The sequence below is a fragment of the Somniosus microcephalus genome, chromosome 2 (genome assembly GCF_052327205.1).
Source record: "Somniosus microcephalus isolate GS21.2 chromosome 2, FLI_Smic_1.0, whole genome shotgun sequence".
NCBI classification, from domain to species: Eukaryota; Metazoa; Chordata; class Chondrichthyes; order Squaliformes; family Somniosidae; genus Somniosus; species Somniosus microcephalus.
In genome coordinates this window covers 391,178,468-391,198,390 of record NC_140988.1, presented here as the reverse complement: position 1 = coordinate 391,198,390, position 19,923 = coordinate 391,178,468, and the positions used below count along the sequence as shown (strand labels likewise).

Genomic DNA, 19,923 nt, shown 5'->3' with positions numbered 1-19,923 from the left:
CCCCACCCCAAATCACCCGCCCCCTCCCACCCCAACCCCAAATCACCCGCCCCCTCCCACCCCAACCCCAAATCACCCGCCCACTCCCACCCCCACCCCAAATCACCCGCCCCCTCCGCCCCCACCCCAAATCACCCGCCCCCTCCCCCCACCCCAAATCACCCGCCCCCTCCCCCCCACCCCAAATCACCCGCCCCCTCCCACCCCAACCCCAAATCACCCGCCCCCTGCGCCCCCACCCCAAATCACCCGCCCCCTCCCCCCCACCCCAAATCACCCGCCCCCTCCCCCCCACCCCAAATCACCCGCCCCCTCCGCCTGCACCCCAAATCACCCACCCCCTCCTCCCCCACCCCAAATCACCCACCCCCACCCCAAATCACCCGCTCCTCCCACCCCCACCCCAAATCACCCGTCCCCTCCCCCCACCCCAAATCACCCGCCCCCTCCCACCCCCACCCCAAATCACCCGCCCCCTCCCCCACCCCAAATCACCCGCCCCCTCCCACCCCCACCCCAAATCACCCGCCCCCTCCCCTCCCACCCCAAATCACACGCCCCCTCCCCCAACCCCAAATCACCCGCCCCCACCCCAAATCACCCGCCCCCTCCCACCCCCACTCCAAATCACCCGCCCCCTCCCACCCCCACCCCAACTCACCCACCCCCACCCCAAATCACCCGCCCCCTCCCCCCCACCCCAAATCACCCGCACCCCCCCCACCCACACCCCAAATCACCCGACACCCCCACCCCAAATCACCCGCCCCCCCACCCCAAATCACCCGCCCCCTCCGCCCCCACCCCAAATCACCCGCCCCCTCCCCCCACCCCAAATCACCCACCCCCTCCCCCCCACCCCAAATCACCCGCCCCCTCCCCCCACCCCAAATCACCCGCCCCCTCCCCCCACCCCAAATCACCCGCCCCCTCCGCCCCGCCCCCTCCGCCCCCACCCCAAATCACCCGCCCCCTCCCCCCCACCCCAAATCACCCGCCCCCTCCCACCCCAACCCCAAATCACCCGCCCCCTCCCACCCCAACCCCAAATCACCCGCCCACCCCCACCCCAAATCACCCGCCCCCTCCGCCCCCACCCCAAATCACCCGCCCCCTCCCCCCACCCCAAATCACCCGCCCCCTCCCACCCCCACCCCAAATCACCCGCCCCCTCCCCCACCCCCTCCCACCCCCACCCCAAATCACCCGCCCCCTCCCCTCCCACCCCAAATCACACGCCCCCTCCCCCAACCCCAAATCACCCGCCCCCACCCCAAATCACCCGCCCCCACCCCAAATCACCCGCCCCCTCCCACCCCCACTCCAAATCACCCGCCCCCTCCCACCCCCACCCCAACTCACCCACCCCCACCCCAAATCACCCGCCCCCTCCCCCCACCCCAAATCACCCGCACCCCCCCCACCCACACCCCAAATCACCCGCCACCCCCACCCCAAATCACCCGCCCCCCACCCCAAATCACCCGCCACCCCCACCCCAAATCACCCGCCACCCCCACCCCAAATCACCCGCCCCCCCACCCCAAATCACCTGCCCCCGCACCCCAAATCACCCGCCCACCCCCACCCCAAATCACCCCCCACCCCACCCCAAATCACCCGCCCCCCCACCCCCACCGCAAATCACCCGCCCCTTCCCACCCCAACCCCAAATCACCCGCCCCCTACCACCCCCACCCCAAATCACCCGCCCCCCACCCCAAATCACCCCCAACCCCACCCCAAATCACCCCCTCAGCCCCCACCCCCACCCCAAATCACCCCCCACCCCAAATCACCCGCCCCCCCACCCCAAATCACCCGCCCCCTCCCACCCCCACTCCAAATCACCCGCCCCCCCACCCCAAATCACCCGCACCCCCACCCCAAATCACCCGCCCCCTCCCACCCCCACCCCAAATCACCCGCCCCCTCCCACCCCCACCCCAAATCACCCGCCCCCCCACCCCAACCTTTCACCACCCTCCCACCCCAACCCCGAATCACCCGCCCCCTCCCACCCAACCCTTCACCACCCGCCCCCTCCCACCCAACCCTTCACCACCCGCCCCCTCCCACCCAACCCTTCATCACCCCGCCCCCTCCCACCCTAACCCTTCCTCACCCGCCCCCCAACCCCCTCCCCATCCCCACTCCCCCCCCCCCCATCCCCTCTGGCCCCCCCTTCCCCTCTTGGCCCCCCCTTCCCCTCTTGGCCCCCCCTTCCCTTCTTGGCCCCCCTTCCCCTCTTGGCCCCCCCTTCCCCTCTTGGCCCCCCCTTCCCCTCTTGGCCCCCCCTTCCCCTCTTGGCCCCCCCCTCCTCCACCCACCCCCGTCCTCCTCCTCCCCGACCCCAACCCTTACTCTTCCCATTACCTCTCCCTGCCTCGCCTCAAAAAATCTTACAACAAACAAGGAAGCAAATGGCATGTTATTGCAAGGGGGTTGGAGTATAAGAGTAAGGAAGTCTTGCTGCAATTGTACAGGGCCTTGGTGAGACCACACCTGGAGTACTGGGCACAGTTTTGGTCTCCTTATCTAAGGAAGGATATACTTGCCTTAGAGGCGGTGCAACGAAGGTTCACTAGATTGATTCCTGGGATGAGGGCTGACCTATGATGAGAGATTGAGTAGAATGGGCCTATAATCTCTGGGGTTTAGAAGAATGAGAGGTGATCTCATTGAAACATACAAGATTTTGACAGGGTAGATGGAGAGAGGTTGTTTCCCCCTGGCTGGAGAGTCTAGAACTAGGGGGCATAGTCTCAGGATAAGGGGTCGGCCATTTAAGACTGAGATGAGGAGGAATTTCTTCACTCAGAGGGTTGTGAATCTTTGGAATTCTCTGCCCCAGAGGGCTGTGAATGCTGAGTCTTTGAGCATATTCAGGACTGAGATCGATAGATTTTTGGACTCTCGGGGAATCAAGGGATATGGAGATCGGGCGGGAAAGTGAAGTTGAGGTCGATGATCATGATCTTATTGAATGGCGGAGCAGGCTCGAGGGGCCGTATGGCCTACTCTTATTTCTTACATTTGGCCTGTCGTGCATCTGCTGGCTCTTTGTAACAGCTCTCCAACTTAGTCCCACACCCAACTTTCTCCCCATAACCCTGCAAATGAGTCCTCTTCAAGGACATGTCCAGTTGCCTTTTTAAAGCACCTATGGAATCTGATTCCTCCTCCATTTCAGGTAGTGCGTTTCAGATCTTAACAACCCTTTATGAAAAAATTTCTCCTCATTTCCCCTCTTTTTTTGCCAATTATTTTAAATCTATGACCTCTGGTTACCGACCCACTTGCCAAAGGAAACAGTTTCTCCCTACTTGCTCTATCAAAACCTCTCGTGATGTTAAATACCTCTATTAGGTCTCCCCTTAACCATCTCTGTTCTGTTGAGAACAGTCGCAGCTTCTCCGATCTCTCCACATAACTGAATTCCCTCAGTCCTGGTATCATCCTGGTAAACCTCTTCTGTACTCTCTCCAGGGCCTTGACATCCTTCCTAAAGTGTGGGGCCCAGAACTGTGCACAATATTCCAGCTGGAGCCATCCAGCGATTAGTAATGGTTTAGCATGACTTGTTTTTGTATTCAGTGACCCTATTTACAGAGCTTTCTTAACACCCTGCCACCTTCCAAGACTTGTGAATATGCACCCCCAGGTCACTCAGCTCTTGCACCCCCTCAAAATAGTCTCATTCAGATTGTACTGCCTCTCCATGTTGTTTCTCCCGAAGTGTTTCACTTCACACTTATGCACATTAAATTGCATCTGCCATGTGTCTGCCCATATCACCAGTCTACTACTATCCTGCTCACTACGTTGCCAAGTTTTGTATCATCCGCAAACTTTGAAATTGTACTCCCTGTACCCAAGTCCTGGCCATTTATATATAACAAGAAAATCAATGTTCCTAATAACCGACCCCTGGGGGACCCCATGTTTCGCTACAGTCAGAAAAACATCCATTCACCTCTACTCTGCATTCCATCCCTTGGCCAATTACGCACCCAAGTTACCACCGTTCCTTTAATACCACGCACTTCTATTTCCAAATAAGTTTGTTGTGGTATTTTATCAAATGCCTTTTGATACCTACCTTCATCAACCTTCTCTGTTAATTCATCAAAGAACTCAATCAGGTTAGTCAGACATGATTTGCCTTTAACAAATCTGTGCTGGCTGTCCTTTATTAATCCATGCTTCGCCAAGTGAGAATTATTTTTCCACCTGATTGGCCTGCAGATACCAGGTTTATCCCTCTCCCCTTTTTTGAACAGGGCTATAACAGATGCAGTCCTCTAGCACCACTCGCATCTCCAAGGAGGATTGGAAGATTGTGGTCAGAGCTTCTGCTATCTCCACCCTAGCTTTACTAAGCAACCTAGGATACATCCCATCTGGACTGGGTGGCTTGTTAACTACTGCTACATTAACTTCATCCTCTTCTTTTGTGAAGACAGATGCAAAGTACCCATTTAGTAGCTTAGTCATGCCCTCTCCATCCATTTTCTCTCCCAGTCCCCTTCCTGCCCATTCCCTCCTCTTTCCCTCTCTGAGCCCCTCTGTCCCAACCCATCCTCTACCCATACCCTTTTACTCTCCGTCACCACCTGCTGCATCTCCTCATCCTTTCTGCCATCCCCTTTTTCCTCCATCCACATCCCCTCATCTTCCCTCAACCCTCCCTTCTCAATTCTTCCCTCGTACCAAATGCTCTCCAATGCCCTCCTCCCCATATTCCTATCTACTCTCACATATCTTGTACACACGCTAGTTCTCCTCTACATTTCTTCCTTGTGCTCATATCCGATTCTTCCTGATAGCCCTTTTCCATCAGCGATTACTGCCAAGATGTTCCCCGTTTGCTCCATTTGGCCTTTCATGCAACTCATAACCTGAGATTGGAAATTTAGCTTAGAGATTGGCAAATAAAAAAAAATAGTCCCCAGCACTTGGATGTTGCAGATCACCAATTCTGCAAGGGCCATACTATCATAGCATCATTCAGTCATCCTTTAGCACTGTTTTAGTAAGAGTAGAGATGTGCTGCTTATAGTCTTAAATTATAACATTGTCCACAGTTTAATTTAACGACTCTATACTTGGTAACCGTGTCATGTTTTCCTGGTATTGAAACAGGAGATGATTTCCTGAAACATCAGGAAAAGCTTCTTCAAGAACTGCATCAGTACGGCGTTATATCTCCATTTATTGTATCAGGAGGACAGATGTGGAACATGGATCTTTTACAACAGGTAAAGAATGCAGCAGAAGAGAGGATTTTAATTAATAATAGTCTTGTTCCAGAACTGTTCAGATTTACCTTTCAGATTAAAAAGCAGGACCTCAAAGGTAGTAATCTCCGGATTACTCCCGGTGCCACATGCTAGTAAGTACATGAATAGAAGGATAGAACAGATGAATGCATGGCTGGAGAGATGGTGCAGAGGGAGGACTTTAGATTCCTGAGGCATTGGGACCGTTTCTGGGGAAGGTGGGACCTGTACAAGCCAGACGGGTTACACCTCAACAGAGCCGGGACCAATATTCTCGCAGGGAGGTTTGTTAGTGCTGTTGGGGAGGGTTTAAACTCGCTTGGCAGGGGGATTGGCACTAGCATATAGGAGTAGAAAAGAGGAATAAGGTGCATAAAAGAGTGAGTGTGTTGGATAGTACTAGAGGCAGTAGTAATACCATATTAGATAGGAGCAGACTAAGAAAGACTATGAAAAATTCAAAAATGGGTATAGAATGCATGTACGTAAACGCACAAAATGTGGTGAATAAGGTTGGTGAACTACAAGCGCAATTAGCTGTGTGGCAATATGATGTGGCAATAATGGAAACGTGGCTTAAAAACAGGACTGGGCACTTAATATTCAAGGGTACAAAGTGTTCAGAAAAGATAGGGAAGGAAAAAAGGGTGGTAGGGTGGCAGTGCTGATGAAGGAAGACATTGTAGTGTTTGATAGGGAGGATGTTCTTGAGGGGACAAGGACAGAATCCATTTGGTTAGAGTTGAGCAAAAGGATATGATCACTCTATTGGGGGTATTCTATAGGCCTCCAAATAGTGAGAGGGAGGTAGAGGAGCAAATATGCAGGGAAATTGCAGAGATATGCAAGAGCTATAGAGTGGTGATATTGGGGGACTTTAATTAACCAAATATCGATTGGGATAATACTAGGGTAAAGGGAAAGGAGGGGGAGGATTTTCAGAAATGTGTTCAGGAGAATTTCCTTTACCAATATGTTCTTAGCCCAACTACGAAGGAGGCATTGCTGGATCTGGTGCTGGGGAATGAGGTGGGTCAGGTCGACCAAATGTCAGTGGACAAACACTTGGGTACAAGTGATCATCGTATCATGAGATTTAGATTAGCAATGGAGAGGAGCAAGGAACAATCTAGAGTGGAACGTCTAAACTGGAATAGGGCTAACTTCAATGGGATGCGAAACATAGAAACATAGAAGATAGGAGCAGGAATAGGCCATTCGGCCCTTCGAGCCTGCTCCGCCATCCAACGAGATCATGACTGATCATCCAAACCCGAGCAGCCGGTCCCTACACCGACAGCCATCCCACCCAAGCCCAATCCCCGTAACCCCACGTATTTAATCCCCCCTAACACTAAGGGCCAATTTTTTTTTTTTATTATGGCCAATCAACCTAACCCGCACATCTTTGGACCGTGGGAGGAAACCAGAGCAGCCAGGCTCAAATGGAACCAAAGACTGACAGGAAAAACTGCAATGGAACAATGGGTGATCTTTAAGGAGGAGATGTTCCAAGTAACAAGGGAAATTAGGGATAGCATAAGATCCAAGAAGAGGACATATAAAGTGGCTAGAAAAAGCAATAATCCTGAGGATTGGGAGCAGTTTAGGAGTCAACAAAGGAAGACAAAGGGATTAATTAAGAAAGGGAAAATAGAATATGAGAGTAAGCTTGCGGGGAACATAAAAACTGATTGTAAAAGCTTTTATAGATATGTGTGAAGAGAAAAAGATTGGTGAAGTCAAGCGTAGGTCCCTTACAGTCAGAATCAGGGGAATTTATAATGGGAAACAAGGAAATGGCAGACCAACTAAATACATACTTTGGTTCTGTCTTCACAAAGGAAGACACAAATTGTAGTGTATGTACCTTTAAGAGCCCCTGTGTACTGTAATACCGGTAGTGACCACTCGGGTATATAAGCCTGTATAGCGTCTTGTATCTTTTAGTTCACCTCCAGACTTTGTTCAGTAAACACCTGTTAAACCAACTCCTGCATTCCGTGTCTCCATTAACACACGGATACAACAGTGGCGACGAATTGGAAACGGACTTACCTGCAATTCGGCAGCACCTCAAGGAGATCGATTCCTCAGACGAAAGTCGGAGAAAAAAAACTGGTTTCACCAGCTAGCCGGGCTGGTGGCAGGTACTGCACTAATCCTTCCTGGGCGGCGGGCTGGGGCTCGATCGGGTGGCTCTGCAGCGGGGCCGAGCAGCGAGTCGGAAGGCGGAGGCAAACAGAGACGGAGGGTGGAGCACTCGGGAGACGGCCGGCGCTGCAAAGCAGGTCAGCGTTCGGACCAAGCAGAGGGAGGGAAAAGTCCCAGAGAGTCCGGCGGGAACGAGTCTCCAACTATTAAAAATATCTGTGTAAATAAAAACTGTGGAGAACAGCGTTGTCAGCAGCGGCGGGAAAGCGGGAGGCGCCATTTTTTCTCGGCAGGGAAGAAAGGAAAGCGCGGGAGGCGCCATTTTTGATTTTCAGGATGCCTAAGACTGGCAATATTACTGCTTTCGATAGTAATATAGAGGATTGGACCACATGTGGAAAGAGTGGAGGTATATTGCACAGCGAATGAAATAGAGGATGATAAAAAGGCATCGGTACTTCTAAATCTGATGGGCGCAAGGACATACGGGCTGTTACGAAACTTAATCACTCCAGCCAAACCGATGGACAAGAATTTTAAGGAGATTGTTGATACCCTACAGGAGCACTTAAACCCAACACCGCTGCTGATAGCGGAACGATTCAAATTCTTCAGGAGGAATCAGCACAAGAATGAAAGTAACGCTGATTACCTCACCGAATTAAGAAAGCTGTCAAAGCACTGCCAATTCGGGGCAGGACTGGCAGATTCTCTACGAGACAAATTTGTCTGCGGTCTCCTAAGTGAAGGAACACAGAAAAGGCTACTTTCTGAGAAAGATTTGACACTGGACAAGGCTTTCAGTGTGGCTGTATCATACGAAGCAGCAGCAAGAGGAGCTGCAGAGATACAGCAAAAGCCACAGGACTTCGGCACCCATGAAATGACACGGGGTTTCGAGAGATGTTATCGCTGCGGCAGATCCACCCATGACCAGAGGGACTGCTGGTTCAAGGACAAAGCATGCAGGCAATGCGGAAAGATGGGACACATTGCACGTGTATGCCGATCTGGAAACAAAAAATCCACTGACAGAAAAAAAATCAATAAGGAAAAGTACAGAAAGGTACAAATGATGACGGACAGTAGCTCCGAAGACCAGAAGAGCGATAGCGACTCCGGAAACAAGAGACTAAGCTCTCTCAAATTACATAATGTAATTGCCAAAGAAGATTACCAGACCATTTGGGTTACCCTCACGATAGCGGGGTCCCCAGTTAAAATGGAGCTAGATACAGGATCAGCTCTGACCGTCATAAGTCGACGGGATTACGAGTGGCTATTTCCGCATATACCTTTGAAAGACACATCCATTATCTTGAAGACATATACGGGGCAGAAAGTATACCCCAGAGGGAAAATAAGGGTGCCTGTTGTATACAATGGCAAGGAAATACAGAAGTTGTCTTTATACGTTCTGCAAGATGGTAGTCCACCGCTGTTGGGACGTAAATGGATCAGGAAGATACGTTTAGACTGGCACTCCATTCAGGCACTGACGGTGACCAGTAAGAAAAAAAATGATAATGACGTCATACCTGAACGATTAAAAGACATCTTGGCCAATGCCAAAGAAGTGTTTCAACAGGAACTAGGAACCTTGAAAGGCGTCACCGCCTCAATAAAAGTGGAAGATGCGGCAAGTCCCAAGTTTTTTAAGGCAAGGCCGGTGCCATACGCAATTCGTCCAGCAGTCGAGGCAGAGCTGGAGAATTTGGAAAAGGCAGGCGTGTTATCCAAGGTAGATTGGAGCGAGTGGGCAACACCCATCGTCCCGGTGATGAAGAAAACGTTGAATAATGATAAATCTGAAGAACAGAGAAAAATTTGCATCTGTGGGGACATCAAGGTGACTGTAAACCCGGTCCTTCACACGGTACAGTATCCTCTTCCGAGGATAGAAGATATTTTCGCCTCACTATCCGGAGGGAAACGTTTCACCAAAATTGACTTGGCAAAGGCATATCTACAGATGGAGGTTGAGGAGGCCTCTAAAAAGTATCTCACGATAAACACACACAAAGGCCTGTACCAGTACAATCGACTGGTTTTCGGAGTAGCATCAGCTCCAGCTATCTGGCAAAGAGATATGGAGCAAGTCCTGCAAGGGATTCCGGGAACTCAATGCTACCTAGACGACATCCTTGTAACAGGAGAAAACGACAACGAGCACCTTGCCAATTTGGAGCAGGTGCTCACTAGGCTGAGAGAACGGGGCCTACGAGCAAATCGCCCCAAGTGCGAATTTTTCCAGAAACAAATATCATATTGTGACCATATAATTAACGAAGAAGGGTTGCATAAGTCACCTGAAAAAATTGAAGCGGTCATAAAAGCCCCAGCACCTGAAAATGTCTCACAATTAAGGTTGTTCCTGCGATTGATAAATTACTATCATAAATTTTTACCGAACTTGTCAACTGTTCTGCACCCTCTTAACGCACTGCTACAAACGGGAGTAATTTGGAAATGGAGCGAAGACTGTAAATGTGCCTTCCATAAATGCAAAGGCTTGATCACGTCCAAGGAAGTGTTGGCTCATTACAACCCATCACTGCCAATCAGACTGGCATGCGATGCATCCCCTTACGGCGTAGGAGCGGTATTATCGCATAGATTCCCTGATGGCTCGGAGCGGCCGATAGCTTTTGCGTCACGCTCATTGAACTCAGCTGAGCGTAACTGTGCCCAAATCGACAGGGAAGCACTCAGCCTGGTATGGGGAGTGAAGAAATTCAACCATTACCTACACGGACAAAAATTTACCTTGTTGACTGACCATCAACCCCTCGTCTCCATATTCAACCCTAAAAAGGGCGTTCCCATTATGACAGCGCAAAGGCTACAGAGGTGGTCTCTTTTCCTAGGGGCACACCAATATGACATAGAATACAAAGGATCAAAACAGCATGGGAATGCTGACGGTTTATCGCGCCTACCGTTGCCAACGGTAGAAGAGGCACCTACAGTGGACCCAGTGGAGATGTTCCACTCAACCATAGTGGAATGTCTACCAGTAACAAATTCTACCATTGAAAAGGAAACGAGAAATGACCCGACTCTCTCACGAGTCTACAATTTAACGGTGAAGGGATGGCCAGCACATGGCGAACCACTGTTGCCAGCATTCTCGCAAAGAAGAGAACAGCTGTCAGTGTGCCGAGGAACCTTGATGTGTGGATCCAGAGTGGTGATTCCACCCAAACTCCAGGATAAAGTGCTAAAGGAGCTTCACGAGGGGCATCTGGGTGGAGTGAAAATGAAGAACCTAGCCAGAGCGTTTGTGTGGTGGCCAGGTATCGATGGAGACATCGAAGGAATGACCAAGAGCTGTCTAGGATGCCAGAAGATCCAAAACGCCCCACCACAAGCCCCTCTACATCCATGGGAGTGGCCCTCATCTCCATGGCAAAGGGTACACATCGACTTTGCTGGTCCATTTATGGACTCAATGTTCTTAATCGCGGTTGATGCACACTCCAAGTGGCCGGAGGTAATAAAGATGTCCTCCACCACCACGGAAAAAACCATCACAGTATTAAGGACCATATTTGCCAGGAATGGGCTGCCTGAACAGATCTGTTCTGATAATGGACCGCAATTTGTGTCCGAAGAATTCAGGAAGTTCTTAAAAAAACAATGGGGTTAAGCACTACACGTCCGCCCCATACCATCCCGCCACCAATGGATTAGCTGAAAGGTTTGTCGAGATCTTCAAGAAGGCCATAAAGGCCATGGGTAATGAAGACATAAATCTACAACATAAGGTAGATAACTTCTTGTTTGCGTACAGGAATGCAACTCATGTGGTTACAAACCAAACTCCCGCCATGATGTTCTTCAATAGAAGCCTAAGATGCCGGCTGGATTTGATCAAGCCAAACATCAGAAGGGACGTGGAGAACCGGCAATTTCAAGGCATGAATGAAAGGCCAACTAGAACCTTCCAGATAGGTCAACAAGTTTTGGCCCGGGACTACCGTACCGAGAAATGGCAGCCTGGAACTATTTGCACACGACTAGGACTGCTGATGTATACCGTGGACATTGGTGAAAGCATAATAAGGCGCCATGCTGACCAGATCATAGTCATCCGAAAAGGGACAACCTACACCACAACTCTATACGCCTAATGATGAAGCAGAGATACCCATAGTATCTACCTCCGATCCGGTGATACTGGAACCAGATGAACCCGACACTGGCATTCAAGCCGAATCGACCTTGCCAAAAGAACCTACTACACCACCGAATACTACTACACCACTGAGGCGTTATCCGGACCGAGTCAGGAAGCCTCCAGAGAGACTGACTTATAATTGATTAACTGCAGCAAATGTGTAGATTATTGTTCTTGGAAACATGTTAATTAATGATTACTTAAAATGTTATGTACTAATTATCTAAAAGGGGAGGAATTGTAGTGTATGTACCTGTAAGAGCCCCTGTGTACTGTAATACCGGTAGTGACCACTCGGTTATATAAGCCTGTATAGTGTCTTGTATCTTTTAGTTCACCTCCAGACTTTGTTCAGTAAACACCTGTTAAACCAACTCCTGCATCCCGTGTCTCCATTAACACACGGATACAACACAAATAATCTCCCAGAGATGTCGGGGAACATAGGGTCTGATGAAAGGGAGAAACTTAAAGAAATCAGTATTTGTAGGGAAATGGTGTTAGGAAAATTGATGGGACTGAAGGCTGATAAATCCCCAGGGCCTGATGGTCTACATCCCAGGGTACTTAAGGAAGTGGCCCTAGAGATAGTAGATGCATTGCTGGTCCTCTTCCAGAACTCGATCGACTCTGGAACGGTACCCATGGATTGGAGGGTAGCTAATGTTACCCCACTGTTCAAAAAAGGTGGTAGAGAAAAAGCGGGGAATTATAGACCGGTAAGCCTGACATCGGTAGTGGGGAAAATGCTGGAGTCTATTATAAAAGATGTAATAGCAGAGCACTTGGAAAGCAGTGACAGGATCGGACAAAGTCAACATGGATTTACAAAAGGTAAATCATGCTTGACTAATCTGCTGGAATTTTTTGAGGATGTAACTGGTAAAATAGATAAGGGAGAACCAGTGGATGTGGTGTATTTGGACTTTCAGAAGGCTTTCGATAAGGTCCCACATAAGAGATTAGCGTGCAAAATTAAGGCACATGGGATTGGGGGCAAGGTATTGACTTGGATAGAGAACTGGTTGGCGGACAGAAAGCAAAGAGTTGGAATAAACGGGTCGTTTTCCGAGTGGCAGGCAGTGACTAGTGGGGTACCGCAAGGATCGGTCCTAGGACCCCAGCTGTTCACAATATATATTAATGATCTGGACGAGGGAATTGGATGTAATATCTCCAAATTTGCAGACGACACAAAGCTGGGTGGGAGGGTAAGCTGTGAGGAGGATGTCGTGAAACTCCAGTACGATTTGGGCAGGTTGGGTGATTGGGCAGAAACATGGCAAATGCACTATAATGTGGATAAATGTGAGGTTATCCACTGGTGGCAAAAACAGGAAGGCAGATTATTATTTGAATGGCAATAGATTGGGAGAAGGGGAAGTGCAGAGAGACCTGGGTGTTATTGTGCACCAGTTGCTGAAGGTAAGCATGCAGGTGCAGCAGGCGGTTAAGAAGGCAAATGGTATGCTGGCCTTCGTAGCAAGAGGGTTCGAGTACAGGAACAAGGAAGTCTTGCCACATAACATAAGAAATAGGAGCAGGAGTAGGCCAATCGGCCCCTCGAGCCTGCTCCGCCATTCAATAAGATCATGGCTGATCTGATCCTAACCTTCAATCTACAATCACAGAACTATCTCCTGAATCTAACAGAATTAGACACATGAAATAGGAGCAGGATCAGGCTACACGGCCCTTGGGCCCGCTCCGCTACCCACAGGGCCATGACCGATCCGAACCTAGACTCATGTCCAAATTCCTGCCCGCTCCCCGTAACCCTTAATTCCCTTTACTTCCAGGAAACTGTCTATTTCTGTTTTAAATTTATGTAATGATGTAGCTTCTACAGCTTTTTGGGGCAGCATATTCCATGGACCTACCACCCTCTGAGTGAAGTAGTTCCTCCTCATCTCAGTTTTGAAAGAGCAGCCCCTTATTCTAAGACTATGCCCCCTAGTTCTAGTTTCACCCGTCATCGGGAACATCCTCCCCGCATCCACCCGATCCAACCCCTTCACAATCTTATATGTTTCAATAAGATCGCCTCTCATTCTTCTGAACTCCAATGAGTAGAGTCCCAATCTACTCAACCTCTCCTCATATGTCCATCCCCTCATCCCCGGGATTAACCGAGTGAACCTTCTTTGTACTGACTCGAGAGCAAGTATGTCTTTTCTTAAGTATGGACACCAAAATTGTATGCAATATTCCAGGTGCGGTCTCACCAATACCTTGTACAACTGAAGCAATAACTCCCTATTTTTATATTCTATCCCCCTAGCAATGAAAGCCAACATTCCATTGGCCTTCTTAATCACTTGCTGCACCTGCATACTAACCTTTTGAGTTTCGTGCACCAGGACCCCCAGATCCCTTTGTACTTCAGTACTTTCCAGTTTCTTGCCATTAAGATAATAACTTGCTCTACGATTTTTCCTGCCAAAGTGCATAATCTCACACTTTCCAGTATTGTATTCCATCTGCCAAATCTCTGCCCATTTACTTAGCCTGTCTATGTCCCCTTGCAGGTTTTTTATGTCCTCCTCACTCACTACTTTCCCTCCCATCTTAGTATCATCTGCAAACTTTGATATGTTATACTCGGTCCCCTCCTCCAAATCGTTAATATAGATTGTAAAGAGTTGGGGACCCAGCACTGACCCCTGCGGAACACCACTAGTTACTGATTGCCAGTCTGAGAATGAACCATTTATCCCAACTCTCTGCCTTCTGTTAGATAGCCAATCCTCTATCCATGCCAGAATATTACCCCCAATCCCGTGATTTTTTTATCTTAAGCAATAATCTTTTGTGTGGCACCTTGTCAAATGCCTTTTGGAAGTCTAAATACACTACGTCCATTGGTTCCCCTTTATCCACCCTATATGTTACTTCCTCAAAGAACTCCAGCAAATTTGTCAAACATGACTTCCCCTTCATACAGTTGTACAGGGCCTTGGTGAGACCGCACCTTGAGTATTGTGTGCAGTTTTGGTCACCTTACCTGAGGAAGGACGTTCTTGCCATGGAGAGAGTGCAGCAAAGATTCACCAGGCTGATACCTGGGATGGCAGGAATGACGTATGAGGAGAGATTGTGTCGATTGGGCTTATACTCACTGGAGTTTAGAAGATTGAGAGGGGATCTCATCGAAACCTATAAAATTCTGTCAGGTCTGGACAGACTAGATGCAGGAAGGATGTTTCGGATGGCCGGGGAGTCCAGAACCAGGGGTCATAGTCTAAGGATAAGGGGTAAGCCATTTAGGACTGAAATGAGGAGGAATTTCTTCACCCAGAGAGTGGTGAACCTGTGGAATTCTCTGCCACAGAGGGCAGTGGAGGCCAGTTCATTAAATATATTCAAGAAAGAGTTGGATATATTTCTTGAGGCTAAAGGGATCAAGGGATATGGAGAGAAGGCAGTAACCGGGTACTGAATTTGGATGATCAGCCATGATCTCATTGAATGGCGGAGCAGGCTCGAGGGGCTGAATGGCCTACTCCTGCTCCTATCTTCTATGTTTCTATGTACAGGCTAGATACATTCCAACAAGAGGGAAGGGTAAGGGAACCAAAGCAAGGGCTCCTTGGATGACGAGGAAGATAGAGAAGATGATGAAACAAAAAAAGAGGGTGTATGATGCATGTCATGTGAATTCTTCAAGGGAGAACCAGACCAAATACAATAAGTTGAGAGGGGATGTGAAGATGAAAATAAGATTGGCAAAGAGAGAATATGAGAGTAGAATGGCGGTTAACATAAAAGGGAACCCAAAAATCATCTACCGGCATGTAAACAGTAAGTGGGTAGTAAGAGGCGGGGTGGGGCCTATTAGAGAGATAGAAGGTGATATATGCTTAGAGGCACAGGGCAAGGCTAGAATACTCAGTGAGAACTTTGTATCGGTGTTTACTGACTAGATGGATGCTGACAAAATATCGGTAGAAGTGGAAAAGGTAGAAGCAATGGAAGGGGTGAAAATTGATAGACAGGATGTACTAGAAAGGCTGGGTATGCTTAGAGTGGACAAGTCGCCTGGTCCAGATGGCTTGCATCCCAGGTTGCTAAGGGAATTGTGGAGGAGATAGCGGAAGGGCTTGCCATAATCTTCCAATCTTTCCTAGATGCGGGGGAGGTGCCTGAGAATTGGAAAGTGGCAAATGTGACACCATTGTTCAAGAAAGGGTGTAAGGACAATCCTAGTAACTACAGGCCGGTCAGTTTAACATCAGTGGTGGGTAAAGCTTTAGAAACAATAATCAAGGAAAAAATCAACGGGCACTTGGAGAGGTTTAAGCTAATTAAGGAGAGCCAACACGGCTTTGTAAAAGGCAGATCATGTTTGTCTAATTGAATTTTTTGATGAAGTAACAGAGTGGATTGATGAAGGGAATGCAATGGATGTTGTCTACATGGATTTTTGGAAGGCGTTTGACAAAGTACCACATAGAAGGCTGGTTAACAAAATTGAGGCTCATGGAATAGGTGGGTCAGTGGCAGCTTGGATAAGGAATTGGCTTAAGGACAGAAAACAGCGAGTTGTGGTAAATGGCTGTTTTTCAGACTTGGAGGATGGTAGACAGTGGTGTTCCCCAAGAGTCAGTGCTGGGGCCACTGCTTTTTTTTGACATATATAAATGACCTGGATATTGGGGGTGTGGCAAACAGTGATGATACCAATCGACTGCACCAGGCCATAGAAAGGCTAGCAGAATGGGCTGACAAGTGGCGGGTGGAATTTAATAGAGAAGTGTGAGGTGATACATTTTGGCAGAAGGAACAGGGAGAGGCAATATACACTTAATGGCACAGTTTTAAAGAGTGTGCAGGGACAGAGGGACCTGGGGGTTAATGTGCATAGGTCCCTGAAGGTGGCAGGACATATTGAGAGAGTGGTTAACAAAACATACGGGATCTTGGGCTTCATAAATAGAGGTATTGAGTACAAAAGTAGGGAAGTTATGCTGAGCCTTTTTAAAATGCTGCTTAGGCCACAACTGGAGTATTGAGTCCAGTTCTGGTTACCAGACTTTAGGCCCTCGAGAGGGTGCAGAGGAGATTTACCAGAATGGTTCTGGGGATGGGGGATCTTGGCTACAAGGACAGGTTGGAGAAGCTGGATTTGTTTGCATTAGAGCAAAGGAGGTTGAGGGGTGATTTGATAGAAGTGTATACGATTATGACGGGTTTGGATAGGCTAGACGGGGAAAGGCTGTTCCCACTAGTTGATGGTACAAGGACTAGGGGACACAGATTTAAGGTTTTGGGCAAGAGATACAGGGGGGGATGTGAGGAAAAACTTTTTTACGCAGCGAGTGGTGAGGACCTGGAACTCGCTGCCGACGGAAGTGGTGGAAGCGGAGACACTCAATGTTTTCAAGGGGAGACTGGATAGGCACTTGAGGGAAATAAGCTTGCAGGGCTACGGGGATAGAGCGGGGGAATGGGACTGACTGGATTGTTCTACAGAGAGCCGGCACCGACTCGATGGGCTGAATGGCCTCCTTCTGTGCCGTTCTCACTCTATGACCTAATTTGTCTGGGGTCCTGCTGGTCTGTTCCAGTTCAGCTGACATTTAGTTCTGTTTAGGAACTGTCCTCTTAGAAAATTGCCAATGTCACTGTTATTTATAGAATCTTGCAGCACAGAAGGAGGCCATTCAGCTCATCATGCCTGCCGGCTCTTTGCAAGAGCTGTCCAATTAGTCCCACTCCCCCACTCTTTCCCCACAGCCCTTCAATTTGCTCCCCTTCAAGTATTTATCCAATTCCCATTTGAAAGTTACTTTTGAATCTGGTTCCACCGCCCTTTCGGGCAGTGCATTGCAGATCATAATAACTTGCTATGTGATTCGTGGTGTGCCCCAGGGATCTGCACTGGGGCCTCAGCTTTTTACTATATTTATAAATAACTTCAATGAAGCCATAGAGAGCCGTATGTCCAAGTTTGCTGATGACACTAAGTTAGGCAGCACAGTAAGTAGTGTAGATGTGAGAAGAAAGTTGCAAAGGGACATTGCCCATAGAATGATTGAATGATGCAGCACCGAATGAGGTTATTCGGGCCTGTGCCGGCTCTTTGGTAGAGCTAGCCAATTAATCCCACTCCCCTGCTCTTTTCCCATAGCCCTGTCATTTTTTTCCTTAAAGTATTTCTCCAATTCCCTTTTGAAAGTTACAATTGAATCTGCTTCCACCGCCCTTTCAGGCAGCGCATTCCAGATCACAACAACTCGATGTATAAAACAAAAAGTTTTTTCTGACGTTGCCGCTGGTTCTTTTGCCAATCACCTTAAATCTGTGTCCTCTGGTTCTCGACCCTTCTGCCGCTGGAAACAGTTTCTCCTTATTTACTCTATCAAAACCATCTTGATTTTGAACATCTCCATCAAATCTCCTCTTAACCTTCTCTGCTCCAAGGATAACAATCCCAGTTTCTCCACCTCCCCCTTTAAAATTGTACCCTTTAGTTTATATTGCCTCTCTTCATTCTTCCAACCAAAATGTACCACTTCACACTACTCTACATTAAATTTCATTTGCCATGTGTCTCCCAATTTCATCAGTCTGTCTGTGTCCTCCTGAAGTCTGTTACTAACCTCCTCACTGTTCAGCTAATTTCCGAGTTTTGCATCATCTGCAAATTTTGGGCATTAATATATATCAAAAAGAGCAGTGGTCCTAATGCTGACCCTGGGGAACACCACTGTGTACTTATCGCCAGTCTGAAAAACAACTGTTCACCACCACTCTCTGCTTTCTGTCCCTTAGCCAATTTTGTATCCATGCTACCACTGTCCCTTTAATCCCATGGATTTCAATTTTGTTAATGACCATATCTATATATATAAACGGATATTTCTTTCTGTCTGTCTGTCTGTCCTTCTGTCTGTCTGTCCTCGGGTGTGCGTCTGTCCGGCTATGCGCTCGAAAGTTACAGAGCGTACCTACGCGTGCGTTACGTCGAAAGAAAGCTTACCTTTCCGAAACCCTGGTAAGTGTATTTACGTTTCGGCCGGACGAAAATCGCGCCCGCGGTATCCAAAAAACCTTCAACATTCCGCTCATTAGCATCTCATTATCCGCTCATTAGCGACAGAGTGACCTCGAGGTCGACCAATCGTACGCCGGGTTGCTGGCGCGTGCGGCCGGGCCCTCCTACGGTCGAGTGAGGGGACGATTGACCAATCCTACGCTTTGGTGACCTGACGGTCGACCAATCGGTGCGTGTGTGGGCGGGCCTTATCGTTCTGAACCGAGGTGAGTAGCCGCCATCTTGCTTCCATTCTTTTTCCTGCTTTCTGCGTCTTTCTTTTCAAATATACATTTCCAGCAAAAAAAAAATTGCTTTTATTAAATTGTTTTAAAAAAGACTTCATTCATTTGTAAATTTTTTCTCTTACCTGAACATTCTTTTTCCTACCTTTCCCCGTTTTTGTAAGGCCTGAGAACCTAGGCTCAAAGCCTGGGCCTCTCCTGCCCAGCCACGCCCGAGCTAGGTAATTGTCCCACGGCTTCTGCTAAGCTCCCCCCCCCCACCCCCGGCGCTGTCACGTTACCCCGGGGCAACGGCGTCAGCCACGAGGGTCACGGGACATACAGGGTGCGCGCGCAGCAGGAGCAGCTGAGACGCGGCGTCTCTCTCTGTTCCCCGCTCGGCTCGGGGGGGCGGGGCTTTCGGGAGTGCGGATCTCGGGCGGGGCTTAGAGAGCGGCAAGGGTTACCCCGGCAACCGGGCCCGCTGGCCGTCTCTCTCAGCCGCAATCGGCTTGGAGAGCGAGAAGGGTTACCCCGGCAACCGGGCCCGCCGGCCGTCTCTCACAGCCGCAATCGGCGGTCTTGAAGCCAGCTCGGGAGGGCGGGGCTCCGGAGAGCGGGACGCCGGTGCTCGGGAGGGCGGGGCTCGGGACATGGGGGGGGCGGGGCTTGCGACATCGGGACATCGGGAGATCGGGGGGCGGGACATCGGGAGATCGCGGGGGCGGGACATCGGGAGATCGCGGGGCGGGGACAGCGGGAGATCGCGGGGCGGGACCTCGGGAGAGCGGGGCTCGGGGGGGCGAGCCCTGGGGCGGGCGGAGATCGGGGCGGGGCGGGGCTCCGGAGATCGGGGGGGCGGGTCTCGGGAGATCGGGGGGGGCGGGGCGGTGGGGCTCGGGGGGGGCGGGGCTCGGGAGATGGGGGGCGGAGATCGGGGGGCTCGGGGGACTCTCCCCCCTTCCTTCCCCCCCTTCCCCCCCCCTTCCCCCACCTTCCTCCCCCTTCACCCACCTTTCCCCCCCTCCCCCCCCTCCCTCCCCCCTC

At 49.8% G+C, this 19,923-nt stretch overlaps 1 protein-coding gene across 5 annotated transcripts in view; it reads left to right on the top strand.

The window, feature by feature from the left end:
- Window positions 1-19,923, top strand: part of LOC147123873 (disintegrin and metalloproteinase domain-containing protein 12-like) — a 566,371-nt gene that overhangs the window by 2,351 nt on the left and 544,097 nt on the right. For all 5 annotated transcript variants that reach the window (XM_085976452.1, XM_085976457.1, XM_085976448.1 and 2 more), the window contains exon 2: window positions 5,146-5,261. In XM_085976452.1, the coding sequence (XP_085832578.1) occupies window positions 5,146-5,261 (116 nt within the window). The remainder of the gene's footprint in view (window positions 1-5,145; window positions 5,262-19,923) is intronic.